The sequence below is a fragment of the Mastomys coucha genome, unplaced genomic scaffold, assembly GCF_008632895.1.
Source record: "Mastomys coucha isolate ucsf_1 unplaced genomic scaffold, UCSF_Mcou_1 pScaffold13, whole genome shotgun sequence".
In the NCBI taxonomy this organism is placed as follows: domain Eukaryota; kingdom Metazoa; phylum Chordata; class Mammalia; order Rodentia; family Muridae; genus Mastomys; species Mastomys coucha.
The window spans coordinates 35,357,414-35,377,346 of NW_022196895.1; the positions used below are offsets into that span (position 1 = coordinate 35,357,414).

General features: G+C 41.9%; 1 protein-coding gene and 1 long non-coding RNA gene across 4 annotated transcripts in view; one reads left to right on the top strand and one right to left on the bottom strand.

Annotated features, from left to right (window-relative positions):
• Arhgap26 (Rho GTPase activating protein 26) overlaps positions 1–19,933 on the top strand; it is a 430,094-nt gene that overhangs the window by 281,168 nt on the left and 128,993 nt on the right. Inside the window, exon 18 of one of the 3 annotated variants that reach the window (XM_031365554.1) lies at positions 14,698–15,110. The exons of the other annotated variants lie outside the window; for them this stretch is intronic. Coding sequence (XP_031221414.1) covers positions 14,698–14,752 — 55 coding nt within the window. The 3' untranslated portion in view covers positions 14,753–15,110. Of the gene's footprint in view, positions 1–14,697; positions 15,111–19,933 lie in introns of those variants that run through there. 3 annotated transcript variants of the gene reach the window in all.
• Positions 1–19,933, bottom strand: part of LOC116087092 — a 71,555-nt gene that overhangs the window by 4,653 nt on the left and 46,969 nt on the right. The window lies entirely within an intron of this gene.

A 19,933-nucleotide genomic window follows, 5' to 3' on the forward strand; every position in this document is an offset into this window, starting at 1 on the left:
CAAATGGCCAGTTTCTGTGGTTTTGGCTGATATATATACCAAATTATGAGATTTAGGAGTAAAAGACTAATAAGGAAGGCAAATACAACTTTGTGCTTTTGCCTCTCCCCCAATTTCTGCTTATTTTCGTCCCTCTATTATCTGATGTTTATTTTTGACCATCTGTCATGTTGTAACTTTCTAAAAAGACAACAGTCTAACAGTTACAGGGATCATGAAAAAAAATGTGGGGCAAATGCTTGGCATGGAAGTACAAAAGACTTTCTTTTTGGCAGCTGTTTCTAAGGATCTGGTGGCTTTGAATTTCTTTCCCCTCAGTCCTATGACTTCAAATCAAGAAGCAAACATCCAAGTTTCTTTTAGGCTCTAGAAGCAGTGGGTTGAGTTCATGTGAGAAATGTTGTGGTTACAAACTAAGGTAGGCCTTAGCTCCCAAAAGGGTAGCACTTAATGGTTAAATGACATTCTGTGATATTCTTAAAGGGTCAGAAATAAAGGAGGGGAGTGCTATTATACACACCAGCACATACCTCCCATATAGCTCTCCTGTGCTCTCTTCACCCCAGGCTTCAAAGACAAAATTCAGAATGAGCTGTTAACTACATGAGAAATGCTAATGTCTTCTTCCCCACCAATGGTGCTCCAAAACTGTGAGCTGTGAGAATTTGCACTCACATTCACTGCACCTTCTGCATGTTTCTGATACAATTGCTGTTGGAGATGGATGCTCCCGTGGTTTTTCAGGCCGCTGTCCATCAGCCACTTACCCCATCTCCCAAACCTATGTTCTCTCTAGTAGATACTCTACTGCTGCCATTGTGGAATTGCATGGCTGCTGGGCCACTGCGGGTTGTGGCTTGATATCCCATGGAGCCATATTATGGCTGCTAGTCCCCAGCTGGCCTCACACTTGCCATCCTCTTGCCTCAGCCTCAAAAGTCCTAGTGATATAAGCATGCATCACCTGGCCCAGCTAGTTCTGATTGAACCACGTTATTTATTAATACCACATAATTCTTTCTATTTTCATCACCAACTCCCCAAAATGCCTGTTCCCTGATTTTACTGGCTGGTTCCCCTCTAGTCCACAGAGTACAGCCCCTGCAGGTAGAGAACTCAAAACACATTCTGTTCCAACATAAGATTCATCTGCATAAAAAGCAAAATGATAAAAACGCCAAAAGCAGTTTCTCCATTGCCATTATAAAACCCTCTCTCTATTCTTCAGCCCCTTTGGACTTTGCCCCCCTGTCTGTGTCTCTTGTAATCACCCTTGCCTCTCTCTTATGGGCTGCATTGTAGACGGCACTACGGAATATGGAATATCAGTTGCGCTGAAGCATGAGTAGTCTCTTGATCATTTCTCAAACATCTTCCCTGCTCCATCTTTTCCCCTTGGCAGTCATTTCCTCTCTTCTGGAATGGCTGCTTCATATCCTCTGCCTGCTCCAAGTTACCTCATTCAGCTTTGGCCCAGATCACATGCTCCAGTCTACAAGATTCCTTCCTGCCTCAAGCACCTCTCACTTTCCTGAGCTCCTGTTATCGTCTCTGTTTCCCTTTTTATGTGTATCACTTTCTTCCCATGGCACAGTTTGCTGAACATCTTTCTCATTTCTGTTACATCAGAAGCTTCCTGGGGATGTGCAGTCCAACTCCCTGTCATTCTTTCTTACCCAGACATTGCCAAGCAGCCTCTAGCTGGCGCAGCCCACTTTTAGACACCTTTAAAGAGGGTCATTTTACTTGAAAAATTCCAACATCTCTGTTAGCAGCTGGCTAGAGCTGAGGAGAAGCCACACCACCCACCAGGGTGTGTGTCTCCAGTTTCCCATGGTCCTCCACGGCCCTGTTGTCTCTTGTGCCTGGCCCAGTTCTTCTGCCTATCACTGCCTGGTCATCATGCAGGGGTTAGGGTTTACTACCGGTCTACTTATCTCCAAAGATAGACCTTGGGGATGGGCTAGGAGAATCGCTGCCCTGGCTGCCTCGTTTTTTTCTTTTCCTGCTATTTATGATAGGTTTGAGGTCCCTGCAAGAGCCAAATGGTAACTATTTCCAGTAGGTTTTGTTTTTGTGTGTGTGTTTACAAGGCAAGAGGACATTGTTCTATTCTGTTTTGTTTTAAGACTAATCATTCTCAAAAGACCCTCTCAGCTATTTTTGGTAGAGCCAAAGGAAAACCTGTTTAAAGAGACACAGCAGAGAGGATAGCAACATATTTTAAAGCAAACAGACTGCTGTCACTTTAAATCAATGGAAATGCAGAGTAATCATAGGTCAGTCCTCATTTAGCCTACTTGCCAAACTGGCAGCCTAAGAGTTTCATGGTCTTTGGCCTTCGGGATTAGTGTAAAAGAAAGATACAAGTTAAGCCTCTATCCATCTATCCATCTATCTATCTATCTAGTCTGAAAAAGAAAAATCAGCAAACTTTTCTGAATTCACCTTCCTCATTGGTCTTCCACTCACATTGGATTGCTTTTTCAGTGACTTTCTTGTTTTGTAATTTATCTTTTCTTAACTCAAGGAGGCAGCTTTGGAGTTCCCTCTCACATTTTGGAAAGGGTCCCCTCTCTTTTTCCTTCTTAGTTTCTGCCACTGTTTTCTGCTGGCAGTCTTGTAAAAGGAAGAATAGCAGCAACTTGCCACCTTAGTTCCTTCTTTGCCAGGCTTAGCAGAGCCTGGAGTTCTGCACTGACCCTAGGAGCAGCGATGAAGTGTTCATCGGGGGAACTGAGGGCCTCTCTTACTGAGCACCAGCATGCTCTGCATTGCCTGCTGAGTTTTTCTGAGCTTCATTTGCTTAGCTAGGCTTGTCTACCCAGCCTGGTCTCAAGTTCCCTGAGTACCTAAGAGTGACCTTGAACTCTTTTTAGGAGAGTGGTGAGGGTACGCTGAGACAGTGTCTTATGGAACCCAGGCTAACCTCAAACTTTCTGTGTAGCCAAAGATGACCTTGAACTCCCAGTCCTACTGTTTCCATCTCCTGGGTGCTGAGATTACTGCTGTGTGTCATTATATTGGGTTTACTGGTGATCAAAACCAGGGCTTTGAGTGGTAAGTAAGCATGCTATCAACTGAGCTATATCCCTACCACATAAAATACTTTTTTTTTCTTTTACACTGAGTGGTTTCTCACCAATTCTTGAAGTAGTTGTGGTTCATATGTGGTAAGGCAGACTTGTAGGAATTTGAAGTTCATCTGTGGGCACTGAGAGCACAGGAATTAAGACAGAACATACTGGAGCCAGACTGCCTGATTCGGATCTGTTCTCTCCTAAAACCTTGCAGGAATCAGTGGCTACCCCCAACCTCTCTGTGTGTATGAATGAATATATGGCGGTGCTAGGGATGGAACCTAGGGCTTTGTATATGCTAGGCAAGTATTTAAGCCCTAAGCTATATCCAGAGCTCCATATGGCCTTTCATTGTATCGTAAACATTTAAGCTAGAACATGTTCTAACTCATGTTGTGCAGCTGTAGCCTGATAACTTATAGCTTACTGATGGTAGCCCCAGACCTTCCTAAATTCTAACAGCCAACAGAGAGAAGCACAAGCTAAAATGTTGTCAACATACACACAGCTCTGAATCCATGTTAAAGCACTTCAGTGGGAAAGCCAGCAGGCAATGGGAGGTGACACATGGGTCAGGGGAGTGAGCCCAAGGTACAGTCAATATGTAGCCTCATTTTAAAAGGTCCTAGAGCTTGGACAAATGTTGGCTGTAGAACCTGTATGCTTGACTCCTATTGTCTCTATTCTGCCTGAGGACCTTCTAGTAAATTAGTTTTTTTTGTTTTTTTTTTTTTTCCTTAATGGGAAAACCAAAATAAGGTGATAAATAGTACCTGCTGTCCTGGAGTTGTGAGAATTAAATTAAATGTACATAAAGCTGTGTTGAACATATGCTGCAGATGTCAGCTCCTTCAGTCTGAGAAGTGCAGAGACAGCAGGAAGATGGGACAGTTCCTGAAGCTATTAAATCCAAGCCAGTTAGGTTACTGTTATCGTCTGGACAGAGCCTTCTGCACAGTTACCTTGTAAGGGAAGACTTCGGGCCTTGATGCTGAAAACAGTGCACATGGCTCCTTCTGCCTGAGGGACTTCTCTGAGTATGTATACTCTGCTCTGCTTGCTTTTGCTTGGTTCCTGGTGCATATTTGGTCCAGAGGGCTGAGCATCTCACTCTTCCTAGCGAAAGATGAGCTAGCCTAGTGCCAGCTGGGAGAAAGAGCTGTTGTATCTGGTTTCAGGTCCTACCTTACAGCAGACCTCACACTTCTCTGTGAAGATTCAAGGCCTCCAGGATTCAGTGCCAGGGAGTCAAGCACCTGCTCCTCAGAGCTAACCCAGCAGAGCAGATTTCCATGATGGCCTGCTCGCTCATTCCCCCCCCCCCCCCCCCCCCCCCCCCCCCGGTCTCGCCTCCCGCTTCTTGGTGTCACCAGGCTGATTTCATCTCAGAAGCAGCTGTGTTTACTGCAGTTTAATAATTCTTAATTTCCTGAAGGGGGACACATTATATCACGAGGACTCATGTTAGTGGGCAGGATCTGGAAATTTCCACCCTTCTCTGTGGTGTTTGAAATGTCCCTGTTTGTGGGAGACTGACTTTCTTTCTGCGTGATTCACTATCACTGCCCTGTCAGATATAATCCTGTATTAAACATTGCTGTCGGGTGTACAGTGCATCCTCTCTGCTGCCCAGCCTACCAACAAGCACAGCCTTTTTAAGTCACTGAAGTTTTCCTGTATTTGCAAGGAAGATTGTGCGTGCATGCATACAGCTTCTTTCTCCCTTAGGAGATACTTTGTCCCTCTTCCCAGTTTAACTCATAAGAGATGAGAAGGCTAAGATATTAACTGCCCTGTGAGCCCTCGCTGCTTTGCACAGGACATTTTTCTTGAGCAGCGCAGCATCCTGATCTTGTGTATCCAATCCTGGAATATAAATATAAGCCTGTTTTTCCTCATCCTACTCAATGGGTGGGAAAGGAACCCAAAATAATTGGTCTTACCAGTATACTGCAAGGTCTTCCTGTATCCTTGAAGGCACACACAGTTGGGTCCAACTTTGTTAAATCAGGCTCAGAGAGAAAACAGGACATCGTAGAACTCAACATAGAGGTGGCATGGTAGTTTTGTTTTGTTTTGTTTTTTGGTTGTAGGTGACAAAAGTTAGCTTTGAGTAATTTAAATTGTGTAAAAGAAGGAAGGCTATTGGGAGGTTCCTGGGGCAGCAACAGAACTGAAGCAGAGTTGAACCACCAGATATGGCAAAGTGCTCTCCGGGTTCCTCCTGCTAGCTGGCATCAGTCTACGTTTTCCTCACCACTGCCTCTTCTCTTCCAGAGGACTATCTCAGATTTTATTTCTTATTTGTCAGAAAAAGCACATTCACTCAGAACTTTCCCGGGTTTCTGCCACCAGATCAGCACCTATGCCTGCGTTTGCCCCAGCCACCCTGTGTTCCTACCTAAAGGCAACCTGTCACTCTCACCCTGTGGCTGTGGAGCCAGCCACTTGGGGATGCATTCATTCAGACTGGGCTCTAACATTCTCTTCCTCCTGTCCTGGAGGCTTTCAGATTGGCACATATGCATGAGATTTCCTCAGTTCTTCAAAAACCAAGAGAACAAGAACTTGCCGCCCCATCCCCAGGCCCCCTGTAGACAGCGTCCCACTTCTCTATGCTCTTAGAGCTTCTCAAGCAGTTGTCTGTGCTCAGTGCTCATAAATCCCATCTTGCTGTTCATTCTTGTTGAACTTAGGCAGGCTTTCCTACCCAGGACTCCAGGGAAGCCCGATGTCAAGTGTTGCCATGACGTTGTGTAGCTGAATCGGCTTTAGAGTTAATTCTCTCTTACTCTTCCTACCCCAAGGAAGCTTCAAGAACATCTGTCCCATGCTTTTCTCAGCTGCTGTTTCTCATTCTTGGTTGCTGTGTCCCGGACATAGCCCTTCAGCTCCTGTTGCTTCTGTCCCCATCTCTAAAGGACTTCCTCAACTGGCCAGAGAATTGCACCCTTCTATCCCAGCATCCCCAACCCACCTGCTTTACTTAATTTTCTCCCCACAGCACGTGTCACTATCAAATACATTCTGTATGTGACTTACTTGGTTATTTTTTATTGCCATCTTCTCCTGAATTATGAGATTTGTGAGTTGACAGTGTCTGTCTGCTCTGTATCCTTGGCAACTAGTCAGACAATGCTTTGCCCATAAAATTAGATACTTGATGATCGTTTTTTGAATAAATAATGAAAGAAAGAATAGAGCCATCCAGGGGAAGTATCAGGAATCACCTGTTGGGGAGCCGACTTTGCAGTGTCTCATCTCCAGCTACCTTTCTTCTCCATACTCTCTGGGATTTGTCAACCCATTGGCAACTGTGCTGTCCAGGGTGGCTGATGACTGAGATAATCTTTGATGAAAGAGGTGTGGCCATAGCTAAATGAAGTAGAAGACTTGGCCTTCGGCTCCACTTGTATTAGTCTATTGTAGCATTTGCTGAGGCCAAGACAAGTTGCTGAGTGTTTATTTCTATTTGGTGGTTAATAGAGGAAAGCTCGTCCTGACTGACTTTCTCCTCTTATTCCATTTCATTTTATGCACAGTTTTGAGATGGTTTACTGATGTTTCAGTTTCTTCAGCAATAAAATTAGAGAGCTTTTTAAAAACTTAAAACATGTACTTACACACACACACACACACACAAACACACTGCACTCAAGGAGTGCAATGTACAAGGTAGCCATGACATTCTAACTTGGGTTTTCTTCGCTTGACTTCCTTATTATGGGATTTTTAATATAATAACCTTGTGTGCTATTTAAATAGTTGTAATTATTTGTAATGAGAGGAGCAGACTCTGACTCTGACCCCTTTTAACTTGGGAGATATCTACAGCTTCGTGTAGTAGGACCGGGTAAGGCAGGGACAGGACAGTCAATCTCTGGTTGTTCTCAGACAGAATCCCTTTGTCTGCCTTGTCCCCTGTCCTTTCCCTGTACCTAGGCCAGAGAGCTGGCCAAGAGCTGACCAGTGCTAGAAATAGGAAAACCTTATAACTTAGGAAGATTTGCCCTCTGTTTGCTTGCTTGATTTATCTCAATTAGTGTTACCACAACTGTTAATGATGCCACCTTATTTTTCTGACTTCTTTAGCCATTAGTTAATATGAGTTTTGAATAGCTAGTTTCAAATTAAAGGAAAACAACAGTCAAACTATACTCCTTATTTCCATTTCTTTTGGTCCTGCTGATAGGTACTAACAAGTTTACTTGCTTTTTATCCATCCTAAACTTCTTTTGTTCTGTCCTGGCTAATGAGTCCGTTGCTTTTCTTTCTATCTACTTCTCTGTCAAATTCGCCAGAGCATGGATTGGAACCCCTGCTGCTTGTGTTGGTATGACCCATAAGCTAAGAATAGTTTTCTTTATTTTATAATTTAAAAAACTAGAGGAGAGCAACATTCTATGATACATGAAAATTACAGGAAATTCAAATGTTAGTGTTTATAGAGTCTTAGCAGAGCACAGCCTTGCTCATTGGCTTCCATATTGTCTGTGGCATCCTTTACAGTGAGGGGTTAGAATATTATAATAGAAGGCACACAGCCTGCAAAGACAAAAAGGTTTTCTAACCACTTCTGTAGAAAAAAACCCCTATGCTGTAAGTTCATTTTTCATGGATGCCTTGTTGCTAGCACCCATCCAACAAGGCTGACTTGTTATCAGCTCTTTGATTGACTGGTTGAACTCATTGCTTCCAGACATACTATGCTATACAGGTCCCTGAAAATTAGCATGGAACCCCCCCCTTGAGACAAGATATTAGTTCAGAGGGGAACTAGAGTCTGTCCACAGATAAACTGCACTACAGTGCTTGATACCAGGTCCTAGGTGTGAGGTGCCTGGTGTAAGAGCTCAAGTAGGGAGCCCAACTTTACTTGAGAAGGCAAGAAGCGAAGACCACATGGTGGCAGCTATGGCTCCATTTTTCCTCTTGGTTACTTTTAATTGTAACATTAGAATTGCTCTAAGTATTACCTAGAACAAGAGTTGTCATAATCTTAGCAAGAATTCCTTTAACTTTTCAAATGTGCATAACAATTAAAGTTCTGTTAAGAGGGCCAACATTTTACAGAGCTATGTAAATAATTGTATGTACTTATTAGAATTCATGATCATCAAAATATGAAGTTTTTCTTTTTAAAGAATCCTTATTGGTTATTTACTTATGAGATGAGACAATAGACTCTTAGCTTGAAATTTAGCCACTTGAATTTGTTTTGATGGCTTTTAAAAATATATCTTGGTTAGTTTAACATTGGCTATACCACTAACAATCACTGTTCTGTTAGAGGGTCAACATTTTACATCACTGTGTAAATAAGCCTAGTATGGAACAGGGATTTAAAAGTATATCTTGGTTCATTTAACATTGACCATACTACTAGGGGTGTGTGTGTGTGTGTGTGTGTGTGTGTGTGTAAAAAGGAGCTCACTAGGCTCATTAAAGATCCTAGGCCACAGTGTAACAACAGAGCTGATTTTAAGGACATCCCATTTGATTCCATTTACACTGAAGCCTGGTTGCTGCTGCTAAGGATAATAGTGACCAAACACACACTTTGAATCTTGATAACTGTTTTCTCTTTTCTGTAATTGTCTGTTCTTGAAATACTCGGAAGGGCCTAACATATCTCAACATAATGATAAGGAATTCTTCTGGATTCTCAACTTTTCCCCTCTTCTGTCTAGCCATCACTCCAATCAATGACTGACTCATTGTGCAGAATAAATTGGCAGTATTGAGAAATGCATAAGCTCTACACACCTTTGCAATTCTGTTATTGGGCACCTTACCAAATCGTGCATGTGTAAGAGAGTGCATACAGTGTTGTTCACTGGAGTGCTGTTTAGAGCATACAAGAAGGAAGCAACTCCAAGTGCTATTAATGTGGAAGGGGATAAATAATGTTGGTATACTTACAAAGCATTTGAATGAATGAGTAGCACTTATCTTAGAAGATAAAATGGGATGAAAAACATAGGCTAAAAAGGAAGAACACTTTGATACCATTTTTGGAAATTCTCTCTCTCTCTCTCTCTCTCTCTCTCTCTCTCTCTCTGTGTGTGTGTGTGTGTGTGTGTGTGTGTGTGTGTCTGTCTCTGACTTTCTCTGCCTCATTAGACATCTCTAATTGGACACAAACAAATCAGTTTTAAACTAATAAAAGATAGTTCAAAATCATAAACACTGATTTACTAGTTATTTTCCTGTTGCCTTGATAAAACCTATGGACAAGGTAACTTACAGAGGAAAGGGTTTATGGTCTTAGGTTCCTGAAGGAGTGGCATAGGAGCCTATCATGGCAGGGAATTGTAGCAGCAGATGGTGGCAAGCATGGAGTCAGGACAGCTAAGAGCTCATGTGAACCACAAGGAGGAGGCAGAGAGCGTCCACTGGGAATGACACAAGTCTCTGGAACCCCATAGCCTGTATGCAGTGACACATACATTCTCCAATAAAGCCATACCTTCTGAGGCTCCCCAAACAGCACCACCAATTAGAGACCAGACATTCAAATGTCCAAGTCTATAGGGGGCATTTCATTCGAAGTACTTCACCAATATTCATGTTAATGTTTTCCCCTGGAAGTCAGGGGGAATCATTTATATGTGAACATGTTCTTGAAAAGTTTTTACAAACATGTGTGTGTGTGTTTGAAATTATCTTTCTGTCCATCTTGCTTTAGTGTCTTTTTTAAGTTTAAGAGAGTGGATAATTATCAGTCAACCTGTAAGATGATTAACCAGGCCATAGGGGTTAGGGTGGAGGTTGGTAGAATGTATTCCAGGATGAGAACTGGAACAGTCTAGCTTAAAGCCTATGGACAGGAAGACCATGAAACCAAGGCATCAAAGAGACGAGTCTCTTCCCAGGATTCATAGGGCTGATGTTAAGCCACCCAGAGAGAGATGACACAGAAGCACCATGCCTCCTTGTTACATGATTCCAGTTAGGGCTCTGGCAGGTCCTTTTTATCACAGATTGTAAAGTCTGGGAAGCCTCTCTCACAAATATTAGCTGCCCTGTGGTTGAGCAATAGCAAACACAACCCTTAGAAAGGGCCCAGTGCTCCTGGGTGCACAGGTCACCCCTCTATAGCGTCACTATTACTGGCTAGAAAGGGCCCAGTGCTCCTGGGTGCACAGGTCACCCCTCTATAGAGTCACTATTTTTGGCTAGAAAGGGCCCAGTGCTCCTGGGTGCACAGGGCACCCCTCTATAGTGTCACTATTTCTGGCCAGCATCTTTTTGGAGGGTAGGTCTGATCTTTGTGAGTGGTATGAGGAATTTCATAAAGTGAACTGTGCAGTCAAAGAGAAATCTCAGCCCAGCACCAAGGAGGCAGAAGAAGGGGATCCTAAGTTTCAGGCTAACTTGGATCATGTAACAAGACCTAGTCTCAGACTAACAAGCAAGAAAACAAAATAGAGAAGTCTCTTCCTGATTCTAGATCACCTAGCGGATTGGGGCCAGGCCTGGGATTGAGGGGAAGCTCCTGCTCTCATTGCTTAGGCTCTTGTTTTCTTGGGTCATCTATATGTACTTTTTCCCATCCACTATTTGTTTCTGCTGAGCTCTTTAAGCCCTGATTGCTTCTCCTCTCTCTTACCTACCCTTGAAGGCTAGTTAGCTATTACTTGCTTTCTGTTTTACCCCCACTGCAATGAACCAAGAAATTGTGTTTTCCTACTCAATAGGAATAGTTGGGAAGAAAACCAACAAAGTAGCTAACGAAGACAGAAAGCCTTAGCTATAATCAAGTTCATAAGTTACCTAGCTTATAATATTATGTAGATAAACAGGCCTCTGAATGCAGTTCAGTGGTATTGTGTGTGCCTAGTCTGGTCTCAAGGCTTAGTGGTCTATCACTGCAGTGGGAAAGAGGTTAATCAGGTGAAGTCAGTCTAGACACAAAGATGAATGTTTTCAGAGTATAGTGGGGCTATCTTGAAGCCACTAGTGATATAAATAATGACACAGAGGCTTATTAATATTTTAAAACTAAGGCCTTTTGCTGGGCAGTCTCCCAACTAATCCTGACACTATGCCCACATGGCCAGGACTATATCTCTGTTCTGTTCTGGTCCATCTGTTCACCTCCGTGGCTGCTGGTGAATCTCCCTTGTCTCATTTCTTCTCCCAGAGCCCTTCCCCACTCTCTTAGAAGTTCTGCCCCCTCATTTCCTGCCCAGCTATTGGCTGTCAGCTCTTTATTACAATCAGATAAAATTCTAGATTGCCTCTAGGCTAGTTTAAGGAAGGATGAATATTTACAAAATATGAGAGTGGTGATGGGTGATAGAAATAACCATATAAAGATCCTGCCAGCGTGTGTCTGCCAGTACAGAATTAACAATTGAATATACAGAGACATGCCTTTACACAAAATGTACCTCCACACCAGAGATGAACCTTGGGTGAAGCGAAGAATTCAAGGAGGAAATAATCCTGACATACCCAAGAGATAGGATTTCCTTGAATTCTGCACCTTGTCTATGTCTCATACCTCAACCTAGCCTAAACCCTGGTTGCATTGAAATTCCCATCCTCAGTCAGCACTTGTGTCTAAGCTCCTCTCAGCTATGGACAATGGAAGAACAAGAGTAACCAAAACCATACATTTCCACCAAAAATTCATATTCCAGTATTAATGCACCCCAAGAAAGGCTATGATTCAAAATAGTAATAATAAACACCATCAAAAAACTCCAAGAAGATATGAATCAGTATCAGAATGAAGGCATTGAAAATACAAACATATGACTTAAGTAGAATTCTCTGAAGAAAACCCAAAACTGAAATAAGTCTTTAAAACATAATCCAGAGAAAGTATTTACTAACAAATGGTAGAAAGAATATTGTGATGGTTTGAATATGCTTGGCCCAGGGAATGGCACTATTAGGAGATGAGGCCTTGTTGGCGTAGGTGTGTTACTGTGGGCATGGGCTTTAGTTCCCTCAATCTAGCTGCTTGGAAGTCAGTCTTATTGTAGCTTCCTTTAGAATAAAATGTTGAACTCTCAGCTCTTCCAGTCTCACATCTGCCTGGATGCTTTGATGATAATGGACTGAACCTCTGAACCTGTTAAGCCAGCCCCAATTAAATGTTGTCCTTATAAGAGTTGCCTTGGTCCTGATGTCTGTTCACAGCAGTAAAACCCTAACTAAAACAGAAGTTGGTAGCAGGAGTGGGTAGAGGCCTGACCATGCTTTTGTTTGGAAGAATTTGGGGATTTTGGATTTGGAAAACAGTGGTATCCTTTAGGTGGGGCTTAATGGGCTATCCTAATAGGAATATGGAAGACTTCGTTCCTAAGAGTGATTTGAACTGTGCCAACCTGGCCCAAGAGGTTTCAATGGAAAATTTCAGTATGTGGCATAGAGATTGCTTTTGTGGTATTTTGGTGAAGAATGTGGCTGCTTTTTGCCATTGTCTGAAGAGTCTGCCTGAGGCTAAGGTGAAGAGATTTAGATTAATTGCTTTGAAAACAGAAGTCTCAAAACACCGTGGTAAAAATTTTGTGTGGGTACTAAAGTTCACTCTTATGAGGAATATTTTAATGAAAAGGAGCAAGCTGAGAAAGGAAAAAATACAAAATATAAGGCTCAAGTATTAAAGGGGTTACCAGAAAGTAGAATGGAGCTGAATCCTGTGTTCCAGGAGTTAACAAATTAAGGGAGTGGTAACCTTGGGCCAGTATCCCACCCAGCTAAGCCTAAACATTTGCAGTTGAAGAAGAGATAATATTATCTAAGCATTATTATGACTTGGGTATTGTTTTCATTTGGACTTTAGTCTGGAATGAACTACAATCCAGAAATGAAGGGCACACTTGTGATCTAGATCTTGAGGCAGAAAAACACAGGTTTTGATCCTGATCTTGAGGAACAGTGGCCATGAAAAGCTTAGGTCCAGGCATGGTGGTATACACCTTTAATCCCATCTCCCAATAGGAGACAGAGCCATGCAGATCTCTGAGTTCTAGGACAGCCAAGCTTAGGCAGTAAGGGAGTTAGAAAACAGAAAGCTGGTAATAGAATAAGAGGGACCATGTTCTAGCCCCAGCAAGCAGCAGAACTCAGCCACTTTACCATGTAGCTCAGGCTTTAGAGTTAAGAATAGAAAGAACTACAGAGACAATTGATGTTAGTTAGCTAGAGCTAAGAAATTAGCAGTGATTAAGAAGAGTCCAGCATCACTAACCTGAAATCTTCAGGAAAGTGTTTTCTGAGATCACAAAGAGGCTGTGTTCCAGAGATAGCCAAGGTTGTATCTGTGCTGCAGCTATATTTGGTAATGTGTAAGAATCATCCAGGTGGTACTGGTTTTGAAGGAATGAAGGGGTCATGGAGAGCAACTGAAGCTTGGCACTGTAAAAGGCCAGGAAAGGCCATTGGTAAAGGTGTAGCCTCAGTTGCAGTTAATAACCCAGGACTGAAGGTGTCATGCAAAGAAGTTGAGGCTTGGCACCCTGAAGAGAGCTCTTGAGGAGGGCATGCTTATTAGGGGTGCTGGAAGGCAGGTGCAGGACAGGAGTTCATCAGTCAGGCAGGATACAGGACCCTTTACAAGTTCTTAAGCATAAAGATGTAGGTGAAAGGTTTCTTACCATATTTGGATATTAACAACTGAGTATTTTATCATATTATTTTCAAAAAAGTTCTTCATTGTGGAATGTACATTGTATTGGTCAGACCAATAAGACCAATAAGATTCCTATGCATCTTAGCAGAATATATTCAATAGTTAATGGCAGGCTTGATGTTCTTTGGGAAGCAAGAGCTAAAGTTTTCTTTATTTTTTTTTTTACCCCCTTAGATGATATATTGTTTTCTAAATATGATTGGTTTAAATTATCAGTGATCTGAACTATAGTCAATATTCACTTTCCTGTGGAAGCTAAATTACTATTTAGAAATAGTACTAAAACCCTGTGCTCATTTCTGCCTTATGTGAACACTTTCATTATGATCAACTTTATTCTAGCCAAATTCTTGCTGCCTTTTCCCATTTATCCACTCTGCTGTTTTTTTTTTTTTTTTTCCTGACATAGGTGACTAGATCTTGCTTCTCTGTGCATTCCCAGCAGGAACTCTGTTGGCCATATAAATGGGGTATGGGAAATACATTCTCTTTCTTCTTAGCTCAGATGTAGCATAGCCTTTTCCTGTCTTGTATTTTGGTGTCATGATCTGACACCCCGTCTCTCTCTGATAAGAAGATCCTGGGATACTTTTTATGCAGAGGACCAGTTTTAAGTCATTTTATATAGGAAAACTAAGGCCTGGCTTTACAGAAAATAATAGTAAAGATATAATGAAACCTGTTAGCTCTTTCTGTCTCTGCTTTACTGAACTATTGTCCATGCAGTGTCCAGTGGCCTGTCTCACTGATATCTCTATCTCTCTGTGATACTATCAGTCTAGCCCACTGGAAGACATTCAGAGTACAGTGAGAACTTTAGTTGTGTGGGAATTCCACAGCCAGAGAAAATATTGTTAATGACCTAGCTGTCGGGAATGGGATACCATAACCACATTCATTATTCTTTATCATTAAAGCTCTAAAACGTTTAAAAGATTTTTTATTTTCCCTTTTAATATGCCATTAAAGTAAAAAGAGAGAAGAGAAGCAGGAGGGAACCGGATCCCACTCTGCCTGGTGGTGAGCTCTGGATTCTCATCACCCTACACTGATTGATTCGTGATGGCTCTCGTGCAAATGCATTTGGAATGCATGAAAACGCTGCTCACTCTTCCCAGAGCGCGTGGAGTGTTTACAGGAAACTTGGCAAGAGCAGAGCAAGGCTCACGGTGTAGGTACGTTTCCACAGGTCTGGGAGGAGGCGCCATTGAGTGGAGCCTTGGCCTCTGCATTGCCTTCATCAAAGCTGAAGGCTTTTCTCTATAAGATAAAAGACATGTCATGATCTGACCATTGCTTCCTCCCCAGCCTTATTTTGTTTGTTCCACACCTTGGACATGCAGGTCTGGGAGTCACCAGCTGCATGCAGTCATCACCCCTACACGTGCCCTCCTGACTTAGCTTATGCCAGTGTCTCCATCATCAAGGCTCCATCCCTATGAATTCTGCATGCTGTGGCCAGGGCTGTGGAGATTTTAGTTCATTGGTTTTCCTTCCTCTCTGTTACTGTACAGGCTTCGTAATAATTAGTCAGGGTCTGTTACTTCATGTGTCCGACACCAACAGTCTCACTCTCTGTAGGTACTTCAGAGAAGATTCTCTGATGGGCGACTTGTAAAGGACCAAGAAGTTGACTGTGTTCTTGGAGGAAAATTGTTTTCTCTCTCCAGAGTGTCTGGAAAAGGAATTATAAGATTGATCTAACCATCCATGGGGCTAGAAAAATACCAGTCCCTTCTGGCTTTCCTTAAGTGGCACAAACCCATTGTTGATCATATATCCAGAATCTTGACTGTGGGAGAAAACTCTCAGGCCTCCATTTTGATTTTCACTGCATTTTATAAAAACCAGCTAACATATGCAGGTCCCTGAAGCTATGAGAAAAAAAAATCAAAGTACCATAAATCCTAATCCTGGATTCCCTTCATATTTTCATATTAATTTCAAGAGTGAATGCTTATCATTCTAGGGCCTGTTGCCTAGAGAATGAGCCAGTCTCCCTGAATGTTCTTTGCCCTTTCTAACATTTTCCACTGCTGCTGTGGTACTTTAAATTTAAATTCCCTTATTAAGCTTAAACCTATACTGTTATTCCTTCTTCTCAGTGGGGGGTCCTATTACCATAAAGCTCATCTTAGTCCGCATGCAAGGGGTTGCCCAGGATGACTGGTTTTTCCTAAGCTCAGAGAAGCGTGAACGCCTGGAGCCACACTAGAGTTTGGATTCCACATCCTCTCTCGACAATATTTATTGACATTGTCTGCTTGGTACAGCTGCTTCAGTGCAGTCTGCTGAATTTTACAAGCTGGGTCATATTCTAGTAAGTTTCTCAAGCACTAAAGAAGGTATTCAGAAGGGTCACTGGCATCAGGACCTGTGTTTGCTATCAAGGGTCTTGAGCATCATGAGCTTTAAGGTCTGGCAAAGTTCAGGGGACTGGAGGCTGTAGAGAGATTCTTATAAGCATAACCTGTCAATAAAAAAGCCGATGGCCAATGAATTGAGGCAGGAAGTTGGAAGTGGACACTGGCAGGACGAGAGATGATTCTGGGAAATAGTAAGAGTATAAAAGAGAGACTCAGGGAGAGCCAAGGGAGATAAGATGGAAGATGGACGAAACCAGCAGGTAGATGAACTCAGGGAAACACTGAGACACTGAAGAGGCGTGATGAAAGAATTGGACAGGGACTGAGAGGTAACTAATCAAGTGGTAGACATGGAATAGTTTAAATGGTTAAATAAGTTAAATCTAGTCAGAGAATGAGCCAAAGCTTATGGCCTAGGCATTTAATAATAATTAATTAGTCTCAGAGTTGTCCTTCCAGGCGTTGGGGCTAGGAAAGGAAAATTTGGAATTTAATTTGTTTTTGTTTTTGTTTGTTTGTTTGTTTTAAACAAAAGGCCCCTTAACCTTTCCGTTTCTTCAAGACCAATTTTAGCATTTGCCAGAGCCTAACACTTATGACTCTGTGATTGATAGCCTTTGGGTTGCATTCACATTAGCTTCCTGTGACTGCCTCAGGAATACCCACCTCTCTGTGACTTCCAGGCCTCAGTTTCTCCTCTGGGCCAGAGATGACTCCTCCCTCCTCCATGTGATAAACCTTTGTGGTTCTGTAAGAACTGTTAGCGATTCTCCATGATAATCACCTGGGAAGCATAGGAGGCAGCAGAATCTTTAGGGAGTTGTAAAGGGATCTAGATCTGGTGTTCCTAACAAACTTTCTGTGGACGTTGATGCCACGGTTCCTTGAGGAACCCCTCACTCATCCCTGGCTCAGAGTCATGTGTTTAGTGTCCTTCTCACATCACCTGCCTCTCAAAACCTCATGCTTTCTTTTATCTATATCCTTTTCGGATTCCTGACATTCTATGTATGTTTTACACACTTCGAGTTAGAGTAGGGACTACTTACTGTTTGGACTCGCCCTTTAAAATTTTTGTACAATTCTTTGAAAATTTCCTACAATATGTCTAATCATATTCACACACCCTTCATTTCTCACCCAGCTTTGTCTTTTTTTTTTTTTTCCCTATTAAGGCCAATTTGTGCTACTTAAATAATTTTGGATATGTGGCCTTCTACCAGTGCCTGGTCAATGTATCAAGGCTAAGTTACCAAAGGCTACTTTTAGAGAATACTGACACATCATCTCCCAGTAGCTAAAAATTGACAATTGCTCCTTGTCTTTTAGGCAAATCTTCATGCCCAGCTCTCCTCTCCATGCTGGTATTTGGTCTTTATGCATGCTGTCATAACTACTGTGAATTTGTACCTCTAGCTTGGGCCTACCCTTTTCATTACCAGGACCTGTAACAGTTTAGTGCATAGGATTACACTGTCTCTGTTTTAGGAACAGGCAAAGCGATATCATGTATTGGCCATTAGCAGAATGGTTAAATAGATGGGACTGAGATATTAGGGAGTATTAGAGATAAAGCTCCCAAGATTGAGCCAAATGATAATCTTAAAAAATTGGCTATAGCGGTCACTTTCAAGGAAAGGGGCTTCTGGGGTAGTTAAATGTCACACAAACAGCAACAGTAACAAAGACAAGGACAATCTTAATAGTGGACAAAGCACTGTCTCTGGTGGATATCCCTGGGCCTTCATTCTGGAAATGGATGTGTCAGGTCATTGAAGTCTTGATGTGAGGATACCAAGGTACCAGGTTCTTTTTCTAACATTCTTTTTGTTGAGAGAAAAAAAAAAGCCATATAAGATAAATAAACCGTGTTTTGTAATGTCCAGGCCAGTGGCATTGAACATGTTGGCAGTGCTACACAAACCACCCTTATTTATCCAGCCATTTTCTTCACTCCCAGTGGAAGCATTGCCTGGGGCACTGTGATCTTAGCCAGTATTCCTAAGCAGTTTTGTCTCAGGACCTTAGATTATCAACATCTTGGTTTACTTAAATGGCACTTATTAATATTTATAGGGTCAGAAATGAAAGCTGAACACCGGTTTAAAGACTTATTTATGAATCCATCAACATTATTTTATGTTAAAAAATTCTTAGTGTCTGACTTAGGTGAGAACTGAATAAATGATGTTTTGTACCCATTCAGTCTGCAGTAGCCCAGCTACCAGACTCCTCCATTTGCCAGTTCCTCCATTTTTAGTGTTCAGTTAACTGAGGTCTGAAAGTGTGAGGTAGGTAATCTTAGGTCAAGCTTTCATTTGCAAGCCACTCTAAATAGCACGCTAAAAGGCTTAATAAAGTCAGTAACTTGCCAGCTTATTAAGGGACTCCCAAACTAGACGTCTTTAATTTTAGTTTGTTTTTTTAAAAAGATTTATTTTATTATTTGTATGAGTACACTGTAGATGTCTTCAGACATGCCAGAAGAGGGCATCGATCCCATTACAGACAGTTGTGAGCCACCATGTTGTTGCTGGGAATTGTACTCAGGACCTCTGGAAGAGTAGTCAATAGTCTTAAACACTGAGCCATTAAAGCTAGGAGCCCATGACTTCCTCAGTTAATGCCGAGGCACCGTCAGCTTTAGCTATTGTTTTCTTATATTGCCCCTGGGAAGGCCTTATCCATCTCCTAGGAGTCCAGAGAGGACCAGCACCTTGAGAGCTGCTCTCCTAGCTAATAAGTAAAGCTGGAAACCACAAGTGCCTTCACAGTGTGCTCATTGGAGTCACCCCATAAAGGATATCAAGCAAGCCAGAAGACAGTTCTCTGTCGGCCTCTTACAACACATTTAGTTGGTTCTGCAGAAATACTTATATCCATTCCTGAGAATTTGAGAGATTTGATCATACTAGAAATAACTTGAAAGTTCTTTCTGTGTCATCTACAAAAAAACAAAACAAAACAAATCTAACATTTGTGATTCCAGTCTTTTTAACATGCTTGATTTGATTGAACATTTACTAGGATGTATTTTAATTTTTTGTGTGTGTAGAATTCCAAGTCTTAAAAAATTATAATTCAGCTAGGTGTGGTAGTGCAGTGGAGGAAGGTGAATCAGAAATTCAAGGTTATCCTCAATTACATAATGAGTTTGAGGCCATCTATGCTATATATGACTCTGCCTCCCAAACAAAAGATGAAAAGAACAGAAGGGTCCAATTCAGATGCCTATTGTTTTCTTTTACTTTTGAGACAAGCCCTACTTGGGAATATACATAAAGTGGAGTTCATAGGAGCCATAAATGTAAGCATCACCAACAGAATACAAGAGATAGAAGTGAGAATCTCAGGGGAAGAAGATAACATAGAAAACATTGACAAAATAGTCAAAAAAAACACAAAATGTAAAAAGATCCTAACCCAAAACATCCAGGAAATCCAGGACACAAGGAGAAGACCAAACGTACAGATAATAGGTATAGAAGAGAGTGAAGACTTCCAACGTAAAGGACCAGTAAATATCTTCAACAAAATTATAGAAGAAAACTTGCCTAACTCTTTCTAAAGAAAGAGATGCCCATGAACATACAAGAAGCCTACAGAACTCCAAATAGTTTGGACAAGAAATGAAATTCCTCCCATCACATAATAATCAAAACACCAAATGTACAAAACAAAGAAAGAATATTAAAAGCAGTGAGGGGAAAAGGTCAAGTAACATACAAAGGCAGACCTATCAGAATTATGCCAGACTGCTCACCAGAGACGGAAAGCCAGAAGATCCTGGGCTGATGTCATACAGACCCTAAGAGAACACAAATGCCAGCCCAGGCTAC